The 13,582-nt window shown below is 53.5% G+C and overlaps 4 protein-coding genes across 4 annotated transcripts; 1 reads left to right on the top strand and 3 right to left on the bottom strand.

Annotated features, from left to right (window-relative positions):
* Positions 1-686: 686 nt before the first annotated feature.
* Positions 687-3,025, bottom strand: SMAC4_05405 (uncharacterized protein; the record flags this gene model as incomplete). Its single annotated transcript, XM_066090282.1, has 4 exons — positions 687-948; positions 1,072-2,873; positions 2,928-2,940; positions 2,998-3,025. The coding sequence occupies 4 exons, from the start codon at positions 3,023-3,025 to the stop codon at positions 827-829; spliced, it is 1,965 nt and encodes a 654-aa protein (XP_065945535.1). The 3' UTR covers positions 687-826.
* A 727-nt stretch (positions 3,026-3,752) lies between these two features.
* Positions 3,753-4,919, top strand: SMAC4_05406 (uncharacterized protein). Its single transcript, XM_003347059.2, has 4 exons — positions 3,753-3,943; positions 4,031-4,055; positions 4,358-4,525; positions 4,634-4,919. Exons 1-4 carry the CDS (start codon positions 3,772-3,774, stop codon positions 4,677-4,679), a joined length of 411 nt encoding a protein of 136 aa, XP_003347107.1. The 5' UTR covers positions 3,753-3,771; the 3' UTR covers positions 4,680-4,919.
* A 215-nt stretch (positions 4,920-5,134) lies between these two features.
* Positions 5,135-7,861, bottom strand: SMAC4_05407 (uncharacterized protein; the record flags this gene model as incomplete). The annotated part of the gene is made up of 3 exons (XM_003347060.2): positions 5,135-6,881; positions 6,937-7,030; positions 7,090-7,861. The coding sequence occupies 3 exons, from the start codon at positions 7,859-7,861 to the stop codon at positions 5,303-5,305; spliced, it is 2,445 nt and encodes an 814-aa protein (XP_003347108.1). The 3' UTR covers positions 5,135-5,302.
* Positions 7,862-9,083: 1,222 nt separating this feature from the next.
* On the bottom strand, positions 9,084-13,012 carry SMAC4_05408 (uncharacterized protein). The gene is made up of 2 exons (XM_024655342.2): positions 9,778-13,012; positions 9,084-9,714 (listed from the first exon to the last, which is right to left on the bottom strand). The coding sequence occupies exons 1-2, from the start codon at positions 12,033-12,035 to the stop codon at positions 9,375-9,377; spliced, it is 2,598 nt and encodes an 865-aa protein (XP_024511242.2). The 5' UTR covers positions 12,036-13,012; the 3' UTR covers positions 9,084-9,374.
* Between the last annotated feature and the right edge of the window lie 570 nt (positions 13,013-13,582).

The raw sequence follows: 13,582 nt of genomic DNA, 5'->3' as shown, positions 1-13,582 counted from the left end.
CAGTCTTTTCTCAGCAGGAATCAGCATGGTAGTTGTGCACATTATTCGCATTTCGGTTCAGTTCGGTAAAAGACATTTTACGGTGCCACACAAGTCACATAGCGGAGGAGCATAATGGGTTTGGCTTTTGTCTTTTTCGCATCAGGGATGGGCAGGGTCTGGTATGGTTCTTACATGGAGCATTGGTCAATGATATCCAAGGGGGGCTCGGTGTTTCTGGTCTTATAGTATTTGGTCTTTCTTTTTCTTTTGTTGCTCGCATATTAGGAGCGCGGGGTGGCTGGCGCATATCATGGTTCGTTCATCAAAGTCTCAGGAGCATTTTTCGCTCGCACCGATCGCATAGATAGATCACAAAAACACAAAGAAATCAGTATTATTATAAAGAAAACACCCAGTGTCTTCGCTCGTGTGACCGTGTGACATTTCATTCCCTTGACACAGTCTAGTTATGCTTGCTTGCTGGTGTCGGTTATGCTTAAACCTGTCCTGTCCTTCCATCAGCTGGACTTCGTTGCTTTGTCTGCTTCCCGCGCGGCGCAGCAAGGGGACTGAACAAGACGTTGGACATCTTGTATCACCCGTGAATGGCGGCGGCCCGTCTCCCTAACCACAAACCACGAGGCGGAGGAGTAGCTGTGTAACAGCAAACGAACATGGTATTCACTCGCATGTATGACATGAAGAGGCAAACAATAGCATTCGATCATTAATAAGATGAATGTTCTGATATAAACAACCATCCATTGTCAACATCTACAACACCTCTATCTCCCCTTCCCATGCTAGTCCCTTGTGATGCCGTCCAACACGAGCTTGAGACCATCTACTGCTCCGGCCGCCCACTCCAGTCACTGCTCCATATGAACATCTTGCACCGGAACTCTGTTCCTGTCTCCTTGTCGCCGGATGGTCCAAGGGGTCGCGCGCACATGTAGAAAGATCGACCTGTAACGAGACGAGAGCCAGGAGAGTTAGCTTGTGATTATCAGGGTAGTTGAGGGCAGGCACACAGGGAGGAAGAGCAATCGAACGAGGGAGACAGAGAATGAAAATAGCGATATCACATACCACAGTTGATCCCCGGCTTCTTGGTCACCAAGCTCATGCAATCGTCGCCGTGCTCACACTTGGGAACTACCCTCTTGCCGAGCAGCTTGGACCATGACTCTTTGTTCTGGATGGGGTCGAAGACCTTGCCTTCTTCATCCATGGCGGCGGTGGTTGTTTTGTGTGTGGTCGGGCTAGTCTTGGATGCGACAGCGTCTTCGTCCCAGTCTTCGATATCGTCGGTCTGAAAGGATGAACTTGGTTGGCCGGCTTTCTCTGGAAATAACCTGTCTCCCGTTGTTGTGTCTGCTATCGTTTCGGGAGAGTAATTATTTACGTCTGCAGTGGCAGGTCGTTCCTCCGCCTTGACGCTTGGAGTTGGGATCTTTGGCTTGAAGAAACCCATGAGTGTACTTTGCGATGGGCCGGGCACGGATTTCGAGGATGGCTGCTTGGAGAGGGTCGCCTTGGCTTTCTTCGATGGCCTAGCAGCTGGTGCAGGCTGCTCCGCCCGTCGTTTTGGAATGGGGGATGTTCGCGATAATGCTGGCTCGGTTGTTGTTGACTGGGATAACGACGTCTTTAACGATGGTGCGGAGCTGGCAGCCTCCTGTAGTGCATTAGTGGCGTTCGCTGTGGTGGAAGATGTATTGGTTGGATCGATAGTGTCTTGGCCGTCGGCGGCTGCGGTGGCTGACTTGGGTGTGGTGGACGGCGTTTTCTTCTTAAAGAACATGTCCTTGATGCTTTGTCGTCGGTCGAACTCCGGGATAAGCTTCGCTGAGATAGGCAGACAATCCTTTTGGGACCATTCACGCTGGCGCTGGCCGTCCTTGAACATGCCCTCCGGGTTCATAAGGTCTGTGATGGGGATGGTGATGCCATCCCTGGTGACAGTATCGCTGATCGTGGCATAGACAGGGCAGTGATCGGATCCCAAGAGACCTTCCTGGATGTTGGCGTCGACGAACCAGTCTTTGATCCCGGATGAACAGAGGACGTAGTCAATCCGGCTGCCATAGTTGCCAGGCCTTGCGTTCTTTCTTGTCTCCCAGCACGTGTACATGCCCGGACGTCTTGGATGGAACTCTCTGCAGAGATCCCAAAGAACGGGTTTCTCTCGTCCCTCGTCCGGCTCACCGATCACTCGGCCACCAAATACGATTTGGTTCAGGAAGCGGCGTGAAGGGGTCGAGATGAAGTCGTCGAGTGTCATGGCCTCCTTTTTCAGCCGTTCTGGCAGGCCGGCGGTATCCATCTCATTACGGATGATGTTGAGATCGCCGCAGAGAAAGACTTCTTTGCCCATGGCGATGAGGTTACGGACTCTGGCATCCATGGCGTCGATAAAAGCCTGACGGAACTCGGTTCTGGTCTCGTCTCGCGTAGCCGGGCTGTATACGCCGATGAGGACAAAGGCAGGGAACTCTAAGATGACACATCTTCCTTCGGAGTCGAGTTGAGCTTCGTCTACGTCGCTGGAGAGTTGACCGGGAGTGGGATAACCGCCAATTTGCTGATCGGCGGGCAGGTCGCGAAACTTTGTGGACGAGTTCGGGGGGCACAGCACGCCAGTGATGCCTTCTTCGGCTCGTACCGGGCAGCATTTTGAGGAACGAGTGTAAATAGCAACTCCCGAGTAACCCTTCTTGTACTTGGGCAAGCTGAAGTACACATCCCAGCCGGGGACAAGGACCATGTCATCTCTCAAGTCTTTTCGCTGAATCTTGGTTTCCTGCATAACCACAATGTCGACTTCCAAGGTGTCGAACATGGACTGGAACGTGCGGTTCTCCCGCCATGGCTGGTAACTGAATGGATTTCTTGAATTGGGTCAGAGCTGGCTCATGGTGACAACCTGTCGTGTCGGGACTGACCTGATGCCATTCACTACACATATGAGTTAGAAAAGGCATGACGGAGCAAAAACACGCGAGAGGACCTCACCATTCCACGTCGTGATCCGCAACCCCATTTTCAGATCTTTCGTTCGGTGATGCTCAGGGAGCTGTACTCATACAGCCAGGGTTAGGGGTACAATAGAGTCACTTGGGTCGCCGGATGCGGTGTTGGGAAGTGCTGTGGCCATACGAAAAGCAGGAGGGACATGGGATGTCGTCTCAGTTTTGACTGTTCAAGAGCAATTGTTCAGGTCTTGGAATCTTGAGCAGGATAGAACCGACAAAACTGTTACCTGGAACAATGATCATTCCCTCACATCGCTACAGGGACCGATACCTCGATTCTCGAGTCTCCTGGAGTTTGCCACCACTCGACGCAAACGCGGCAAAATGACAAACGACGTCGACCAGTTCGCGCCGCCCACATGCGAACGCCTGGCCCGTGCGTTCGAATTGCGCACTTGAATGGTGGGGTCCACCCTCTCGAGCACACGAAGTCACCTGACAGGCTGGCAGGCAGCTGCACACCGCCAAGACACAGCTTTCGTCATTCGACCGTTTGTGGAATGTGGACGGGAACGTCCTCGCGCTCCAGCCACACTTAATGAGCAGCCGCAATCCACCCACCCGAGGTCGAGCCGAGCAATGAGCTGATCGGTCTCTGACCTCACTTCGCACCCGGAGTCACGAGAAGCCGCCAAGCGCAGGAGGGAAAAAGTGGGCCTCATTGCTACAACCTTTGCTTGTGCTGATTCCGCATCCACCTCGTTACCACTCCTCCAACACCACCTGTAATCGACACACAACGAATACGGACACCATGTTCGCCCAACGCCAGATGTTCTTCGCGCGCCTCGCCGCCAACCTCCGTGCCCCCGCGGTCCGCCAGACCGTCCAGCGCCGCTTCGCCAGCACCCCTGCCACCGGCACCGGCAAGAACGCCTTCGTCCGTGAGCGTGAGGCCGTCAAGCAGCACGCCGCTGAGACCACTGGTGCGCCCTAACCCACCACCCACCCTTGCCAATTGCCAACCCCGGATATCGAATGGACGGGAATGCTAACCGGGAGTCACCATACAGAGCTCTGGCGCAAGATCTCTCTCTAGTATGCGCATTCCCTTCCCTTCCCCCAAATCCCTATTGCGTGGTTTTTCCCGGATGGATCCCCCGAGCTCTGAAAGAGCTGGAGCTTCATGTAGCTCGAACGAAGCTCCACCGAGCTCCAATGCATGCGCGACTTCAACGACGAACGCATGACAACAGCGTCATAGCCGACGCGCACCGCCGAGGAGAAGAACGAAGAGGTGGACCAACAGTCAACACCCACGGGACGAATGTTTGATGGATGTGGGACAGAAAAAAGGGGAACGGGAACACGATAAGCTAACGAAACTCTCCCTCTCCCAGCGGCATCCCCCCTGCCCTTGCCCTCGCCGGCTACAACGCCTACACCCTCTACAACGAGCATTGGGAGCACTGGTCCCACCTCCCCCCTCTTGAGGAGCGCACCGAGTACCCCTACCAGAACATCCGCACCCGCAACTACCCCTGGGGCGATGGTGACAAGACTCTCTTGTACGTGTTACAACCCACCCGAAACCTCGCGACGAAGCTTTGGACGAACCCATGGAGCTCCCATTGCTCTATGGCAACAAGTAACTAACCGAGCCGAACCCCGTTTAGCTGGAACGACTCTGTCAACTACCACAACCGCGACAAGGTTACGTAAGTGGCTTGTTAATGCGAGCTTCACGACCACCACGTCTGCCCTTGCTTGCTAGACTGGCATCATCCCTGGATTTTTGGAATACAAAGAGAGACGGGACAGGAAGCAAACTACAGCTAGCATGCAGTTAGAGCAGGCGGAGCGAAACTGTGAATAGTAAGATGCGGAAGGGAAGGACGTTAAGAGTGCTTGAAGCACCATTGCATACACCGACCCTCAAATGATTATATCCTTTTTACTGCATCGTGAGATTGGGCCCCTGGCAAGCCATGTGATTGACAACTCCTATTGTTTTGTTTTATTCCTTGTGAAATCTTATGTCTAGAGAAGAAGTCTGCCTGCTTCACTTCCTATGCTGGGTGGCATCAGAAGACAAAGTCTCAGAGAGCTCCTATGATTTCATCCATTTGAACTAGGAGTTTGAACACATAAAACCAAGGGGCACACATCCGAGACTCTATCGATGAAAACGAACATCCGACTCTATGGCCAGCAACAGTATCTTGTCCATTCTTCATAAATCATTACAACCGAATTACACCATACGGGCGTCCGGGTGGAGCTTCACTGAGCCCAGTCCAAAAACACCTCATGGCTTATAAGACCCCCTTTGTTCCATGCGTCCATCACAATCCAGAATAATCCCTCGATGAGCTCTCCCTCCTCAAACCCATATACCGCGCTGCTAACTCCTCCGCTCGAGCATGATTTCCCAGCACCTTCATCAGCGTCGCCCTCTTCGCCAGCGTCTCGCACTGCTTCTCCAGATCTTCCGCCGCAGAGAAGTGTTTGTATGCACACTCTAGCGCTTCATCTGCCTTCTTAAAGAGTACGTCTCTTTTGTTGTTATTCGTCACGCTTGACGCTGCCAGTCCTGATACTTCGCCCTTTGTCGTTGTCGTCGCCGCCGCCCGCCCAGCCTTTCCAGCTTTTCCAGCCTGCCCCATCCTGGCGTCCGCTAGGATACTGTACAGCATGCCTGTGTTGAAGGCATTCTCCGACTCCATCGATCTCGGCAGCACAGCTTCCACGAGCTGTACAGCAGCGGGGAACTCACCCATCGCGTTCAGAATATTTGCCAGAGCGCCCACAGCCTGCCACAGGAGTGTAAGCAGCCGTGCCCGCCACGCCAGACTAGCCGCACGCATGGTGATCGAGAACGCCCGCTCCGGCATGCCCATGGCATCAAACAAGTGTGCTTTTACCAACAGCAGCCGAATACGCAGCGAGAGATCTCGATGGTCATCGCGGAACTTGGCGACCAGCCGCTCGATCTTCTCGTACGCGGCATCAAAATCTTTCCGTCGTATCAACGCCTCGATGTGCAGCGAGTCGATGATGAACACCACGTCCGGATCAAGCTCCTCGGAGCCGACCTGCAGCAGCTGCGCAAGCAGCGTCTCAGCGGTGTCGAGGTCGTTGCGGTGCAGGTCGCGCCGCAGCTTGACGAGCCCGCGGTAGAGGTGCCAGTACTGGTTCGGTTTGGCGGCGCGGAGCGCGTTCTTGTCGATGCCATCCTCGAGCTTGGCGAAGGCTTCGTCGTACTTGCCTTTGCCGGCGAGGGTGCCGGCTAGCCGGCAGACCATCTTGAGCTCGTCGTCGAAGCAGGCGCTGGGGGCGTGCACGCGCAGAAAGACCTCGCTGGTCATGCTGGAGAGGTAGGAGATGCCGAGGCGGTCCCAGAGCGATGTGGTGACGGATAGTTGCGAGCCGAAGAGGGACTTCATGTTGCGTTCGACGATGATTTGTGAGCTGCGCACGAGGTGTTCCATGGCGCCGGCTATGCTTTCGCCGTTGGCCATGTTGAGCTTGGCTTCGCTGAGAAGAGCGGAACTCCGGAGGACGAGCATGCCGGTTTCTTTGGCCTTCGCTCGGAGGAAGGCGAGGGCTTCCTTGCCGCTTCCGATCATGCTGTTGGCCTCGAGATCTTGGACGAGATCCGGGTGTGCTCGGCCGAAGTGATAGAACCAGTTCAGACAAAAGTTGAGGCAGGTGTTGTCCTTGTTCTCTCGGGCGGTGGAGATGGTCTCGAGCATGGTTGCCATCGCCTCCTTGTGGCAGCCAAAGTCTGACTGTACGATTGCCAAGTTCATGAGAGCGTAGTGGTAGAAAAGACGGTCGCGGTTTTGCATGGTGTAGTCGAAGTATCTGTGGAGGTAGTCGAACGCCGATGGATAGTCACCGGATCTCCAAGCATCCGAGAAGCTGTAGATGTTAGCATCCGCTCGGAAGCTGTCGGTTTTGGATAGTGGAAGCTTACTTTAAATAATGGGACAGACTGGGAACAACGTGGCTGTCTCTCAGCATGGCGTGGAATTTCGCCTTGATCTCCGCAGGTACTCTTGCACCATACTCTGCTTGTCGTTAGAATGATCGTCAACTCTTTTAGGCAAGTGAGGGAGGAGCAACATACTCTGTATCTGATCAATCTGGAACTCAAGGAGACTCTCAACGTCATCCGTGCTGACCGGTAGCGCGTCGTCTTCTTGGCCCATGAGCATACCACCGTACGCCGTCACAGCGATTCCATCCGTGAACGGCCCCCATTCATGCTGGCCCTCCATCAACACCGAGTCGAAACTGAGTCTCCCGCACTGCGGATTACGTCTCCTCCAGTAAGCAACCGTAGGCTGGCGGTACTTGACGAACGCCTTCCACAGTTCCGCCGAGTGGTGGAACTGCAACCTCGTGAACTCCAACACGGCCTTCCTCACGAAAGCCCCCAGGGGCGAATTCCGAGCCAAGAGTATCCCCGACGGGGGTTCCTCTCTGGCCTCTGCCATCCGGCGCAACTCTTCTCTGGTTCGTGCCAACACTCGTGGCCGAAGGGAAAAGAACTCTTGCAATGCATCGAGAGAATCGATGCCCCACAGCTTCTCCAGAAACCTGTCCCACAGACGGCGGCCGGGCAGTCGGTCTACCGCCGGAAAGGGAAGCAAAAGGTTCTCAAAATCTTTGACGGAGACAACCAGTCCGATGCTGCGCTCAGCTCTTTGCCACCGGTTTGCTGCTGCGCCTGCGCCTGGCGTAGACGTCGACGTCGTGCTTTGCAGGTCGCTGTCGAGGATGTGGGAGGCGAGGAAGCTCAGGACAGGAATTATCGCGTCATTGGGGACCGCTTCTTCGGCGTAAAGCTCAATCAGAGCTAGGAGGCCAATCTTGGCCGGTGTGAGGTAGCGTGCCATGGTTGAATGTGAGAGACGGTAGATGAAACGAACGATGGGCGCCGGGCCTCACTATGGATTGGGGGTAACAACCGAGAAAACCGAGGTTGGTCTGTAGAATCAAATGGTGTTGAGTCACCAATGATAAAGCGTGTTTCGCATCGTGCGAAAGTGAAGGTCAGAAGTAAGTGTTGTCAGTACAGGGTCGCGGCCGTCAATGATAGTGAGATGGAGGAGAGTCGAGGTTGACGAAGGGAGAAAGAGCGACGTAGATTTCTTTCGATTGCGATCGCTCAAACAAATAGTGAACAGATCAAATTAGGATATAATGGGCACACTACTATTCCATCCCACCTTCCTTTGCCTAAAAGAAGAGAAAGAGCAGTCTGTTTGTTGTATTGCGTGTTTGTTGTTATCGCGAGAACGACAGCACGTTCAATGGTCTCGGTGTGCTCCGATCAAGCGTGTGATAACCAAGGTGAGCACGGTGTGGAAAACCACCCTAACCCTTGCAGATGCCCCTTCTTCAACATCACCAACAGACACAATTTTATCCTTCCTTTTCCGCGTTTTAAAGAACCAACACGTTTAGCAACTTGATTTTGACGTTCGTTGCGCTATATTCGGCTTGGTCTTCCCGTGTAAAATCTCAAGAGGTTCATTCTGAACTTGGTCGCTCACTGTTTCGGTAGCTTATTTCAACATCATCACTCCTTCCCCGCTACTTCCTGTTACCACCACGCCAGTCAAACCCATGAACATGCTCAACATGTGTAAATACAGGTACACATGAAGACCTCAACTCCTTAGTCTCTGTTTCTCCTCTCCTTCGTATACTTTTGATGCGTAAATGATACTTGTGGCTTGTTGTCTCACACCTACGTTAACATCCTCAGGGACTAGGCTTGGATGCTAATGACTGTGTTGTGTTGGCAGGTCGTCGATGGCATCCGTAAGTGCCGTTCTGCTGCAGCGGACTAGATCGTGGCCGGTTTGTGATCTCTCGGTAAGCTAGCCAAGACCACCTGCGTTGACTCTTGAGGACGAAGGAGAAGGAAAGATGAGTTGGTTATTCTCAGCCATGACTGAATAGAACGAATAATATGCTCTCGGTGGTGTTTAGCTGCATTCCGTTGCCTGAAACGGTCAGCAGCCGCCCAGCAACGAACACTTGGGCAGGGTCATCAAAGGCATTCGCAACACCAGTGCCCTCCTTTTTTTCTTCGCACACGAATCGTGACGTGGATTAGAGGCACGTTATACAACTTCATAGTACCAATCTGCTTAATTGCGCCAATTAACGAACGTGGGATGATAACATTGCGTCCTGAGTTCGAGAACTGCCTCCAACGCTTGTCTGTATCCGATGCCCGCAAATGCTCTCTGCCTGTGTTGTCTGTGTAAAATGCAGTATCACAAAAGGTAATAAACATCCCTACAGCTTCGGACCGCTGCGATCCAAGTCCCAACCAAAAATCCGTATGCTATGATGACCTCCCGAGATGTTTCCCTCTATCAATGCGCTTGTTCGAACTCACGAATTGTCTGTCCTCCGGCTTAGAAAGGTGGGCCTAGCTCCGAGACTGTTCGACAAGGCGCTGAACCATCCATCGCTAACATCAAACCCGTCGCGCCCTCTCTCGGGAGCTGACGCCGCAGCCCTTCCTTGTTCAACATCTGTGTTTCTCGCCGGAGAGTCGGATCTGAACATGGGGTCCCCGGATCCAGAAGCCTCGCCACCGTCATCCTCATCACTATCGTCATCGCGATATGGCTCGTATCGTGGGTTAGACGAAGACCCTCGTGCCAAGGACCTGACAACATCGCCTTTGCAGATAGGACATGTGCGGCGCCTAGTGGTGAGCCAGGGCGTTCTGTTGTGTTGTCAGTATGCTATAAATTCGAGTATTCAGGGGCATATGGGGGATGTCACTTACATGCATTCCGCGTGGAACTCATGACCGCAGGGCAAGCTCATTACTCTGCTAACACCATCCACGTACTCCTCCAAACAAATGGCACACTCTCTCTGCCGTCCCATGTACTTCTTCCACTGGCTAGCGCGGGTGGCTCCCTTCTCGTGGGCCGGCACCCTTGCCGCTTGCAGGGCACTGTCCACTCTCAACAAGTCCGCGTGTTCAGGGACTCCCGTCGTTGTACGGGACCTTGGCCGAGATGAACGAGATGGTCCTTGGAGTAGTGGTGTCGTAGGGGTTGAAGCCCCGCTGGGAGATGGCACCCGCGACGATTGACTTGGCGAACGAGGGACGGTATGGTAAGTCCGTACCGGAAGACGTTCCACGACGGATTTCGGGGCCCTCCACCTCCGTCTACGGATTTTGGCACGTAGTATAAGAAGAGCGTAGACGACTGTCAGCGTAATAAGAGGGCTGATTACTAGAACAAGAAGAGTGTCGAAAAATGGACTGGCACCGCTTGTGGGTGTTATAGTAATCCATAAACCTTCGTGATGTCCCGCCCGGTTGAGCGCAGCTGGAGATGGAGACGGTTTCTCGGTGTACGAAGATGAAGCTTCATAGGGAAAGAAATCTTCGCCGTTGTCGTCACCAAATATCTTGGACATCAAACCACCTGAGGAGCCTGGAGACGAATCGGAGTTCCGTTGTCCTGACTGCGAGCCTGCTAAAGCCTCGGGGTCGTATCGGCCACTGCCAGGAGTAATGCTGCCTCCTTGAGGTCCAGTCCCATCACTTTGACTAGTCTTGCCGGATTTCTTTGAGGAAGCACCGGAAGTACCGCCCTGTTGCTCATTATCGGCCGAACTATCGCCACCTAGGCGAGCAGAGGATGCGCTGTTTTTGGAGGAAGACGAAGCCAAATCAGGGTCGCGCCAATCCTGAACTCCAATCTGGAAGCCATCTTCACGGTTCCTGCCAGAGTCTGAACCCAACGCAGAGTCATCGCCACTGCTCTTGGAAGCCTTGTCAAGGCCGGTTTTGATAACTTTATCTTTTTCATCACTCCAGTCGTCCACTATGACCCAATCCAAAGACCCGCTGCTTGGAGGCCGGCTTTTATCAGTTGCAGTGTCACTCCCGGTGCCCCAGTGCAGGAGCCGTGAAAACCAGCTCCTATGCGAAGGGCTGGATTCAGCACCACTTTCTGACACGCTTCCCTGGGGACCTGTCACCTTGGTCAACTGTCGTTTGGCGTTTGTTGCAGGGAGAGACCTGGCGTGCTTTGTGGGCCATTTAGACGATTTTCTTTTCTTGGTCTTGCCTGAATGCTGGGCGTTTGAAACCGGATAACCGCTCTCATCGAGAATATCTTGAAGGAAGCTTCCCGGTTGCATCAAGGAGGATAGAAGGTGGGCAGTAGTTCTAGAGGTAAAAACAGATGGGATAGTAACGTTATCAACATTACCGCGTGCGGACATTTGAATGAGTGGCCCGCCTTTTTGGTTATCACCAACGATGAGTGCAATAGCCCCGCGCCGCTGTGCCCATTTCACTTTTTCGAGGAAACCACAACCGCCTCGGCTCAATAGCACAATCTTGCCGGTTATCTCGGCTGTCTCTTGGATCGACTGGATGTCTGCATGGCCTGAGCTTGAACTGGTAAGAGTGTCGACGAAAGCATCTTTGTCTGTTCGGAATCCTTGGTGTAGGTAATCATCTGTCCCATCATCCACCACCGTTTCCACGTCCAATTTGCTTGAGTGTATTTTCGAGGTGGTCTTGTGGTCAACTCCAGGACCGCCAACAATGTTGCTCCTCTTGAACCTTTTGTGATCGGATGTGGTACCGCCAGTCGTGTCTCCTGTTGGCGATTGCTTTGGCATCTTGATAGACAGCCGGCCGGGCGCACCCTCCCACCCCACCACATCGCTGCAACCAAGCTCGCCTTCACCCACGCCATCTTGGAGATTGTCATCTGTAAATCCACTCCCTGCCCAAAGTTGCCCACTTAGCCCGTCTTTCGGGAGTGGTGGCCCAAATATCGCAGGCCGCGCCGGGAAAAAGGTGCTGTTATCGTCAAAGAGACTGATGGCTGCATTGGGAGGGAACAGTGTAAAGGGCGCTCTAAAGGAGAAGAAGGATCGCAACCCCGACGGTTCAGGTGATAGATGCGAAACTGCTGGGCTCGCACGGCGGGATGACGCTATGGCGCGACAAAAGAGAAACACCGAGGCGGAAAAGAACAGGACCAATATGGCAACTCGTGGAGTGCGCATTGTAGGATCAGGAGCGGCTGATCACCGCGAACGCCTAATATGTACCGACGAACGCCTCTTGGAGCTGGCAGCCAAATGGTTGTATTAAAGTTGATGGAGCGGGCGTTGCGATGTCGTCTGGGATCTCGAGTTTATCGGGACCAGCTGCTGCTCGAGCCGTCGGTGGCGGTGGGTCCGATCATTCGCATACACTACTATGTCGTCGGTGGCTCGAGTTGCGGGGATACCGGCGTCACTCGCTTCGGAGGAAGATGGCAGAGGCTAATTGCGCAGGATGGCAAGGTAAAATCGTTGAGGGAAGACGGGGAGTGTATTTCACGGTATCCAGTCGCAAGGGGGGAGAACCGGAGGGTGAGTTGAAGTTGGGAAGAAGGGGTGGAGGGGTTGATGAAATCGAAGAAATTGGAAATCAAAAAGCGAAGTTCCGGGCAATAGCGGTTTGCAGATGACGACCAGATGGAGTAGACGTTAACTCAGGAGCGATGGGGCGTGCTGCGATTAATCACCGGTAGGGCCAAGCGCAGCGTGATGAGGTAGCGATGGACCATAGGATCATAGGATGACAACCATTATCTGGCGAGGCGAATGACTTGGATCCGACGGGACTTATCCAGTGTTGGCGAGGGTAGACGAGGGTAGACGAGGGTGTGAAGGCTCACCCACTGGCCCCGACTTGAACGACGTTTGGTGGTTCTCGAGATGGTCTTCTGTCAGGCCGGATTGGGCGACCAATTCCGTCACGTTCAGCGGACGGGTTTCGTGGACCGTGGCATGCATGGGGGACGCACCTCGGGCTGTGCCAGGTGCACTTGCCAGATGCCCTCATAACCTGGGCAGAACTTCAAATGGCAGGCAGGACTGGGCCTCCCTTCCTGAGTTCTGGGCTGAGCTGCGCGCCCGCGCCCGCCGTGCTTGCCGTGCCACGATGCCCCTGGTGGGCACCAACTGGAGATTACAAGGGTCCAATTTTAACCTTAGCAGGCGGATATCACAGGGGTTCTCCCCAGATTCACGCCAAGCTTGCTGTAACCTAGTCCTCTTTGAGTAATGCTGTGGGAGCTTAGAGAGTTGCTGATCGTAACAACCACCCGTCGTGATGAGCATTCGAGGCACTCACTACCTCGAAGAGATCACACGAGCGCCCTTTTGGATGAGTAGGAATTGTGGGCACACACCTTTGTGCATCATGTGAATGAAAGAACAGAAGTCACTGATGTTCCGTTTCTGGAAGACTTATCATGTACCCTCGCTGTTGAATATCAGGCTCTTCATGTTATTGTGTTCCCTAGTGGCATGTGACATCTTCTCTATAGCCAGGCATCGGGATGCTCGAGCTTTCTCTGAGATAGTAGGTAGGTTCCACAATTTTTTTTGCTGTGGATAGAATCGAGTTTTCTGGTCTTGCATGGCCGGATTTTTTAGGTTCAGCAGGCCGATAGCCTCTGGGAAAAGCAAAGGAAAACTCTCAACACTTCCCAACATACCTGGAAGTTGAGCAAAGGAGGAAACATAATACAAGACTGACATGAGCCGAGAAGTATGGCTGG

The sequence above is a fragment of the Sordaria macrospora genome, chromosome 1, assembly GCF_033870435.1.
Source record: "Sordaria macrospora chromosome 1, complete sequence".
Lineage (NCBI taxonomy): Eukaryota > Fungi > Ascomycota > Sordariomycetes > Sordariales > Sordariaceae > Sordaria > Sordaria macrospora.
Note: the sequence above shows the minus strand (reverse complement) of the source record. Positions and strands in the feature narration are given on the sequence as shown.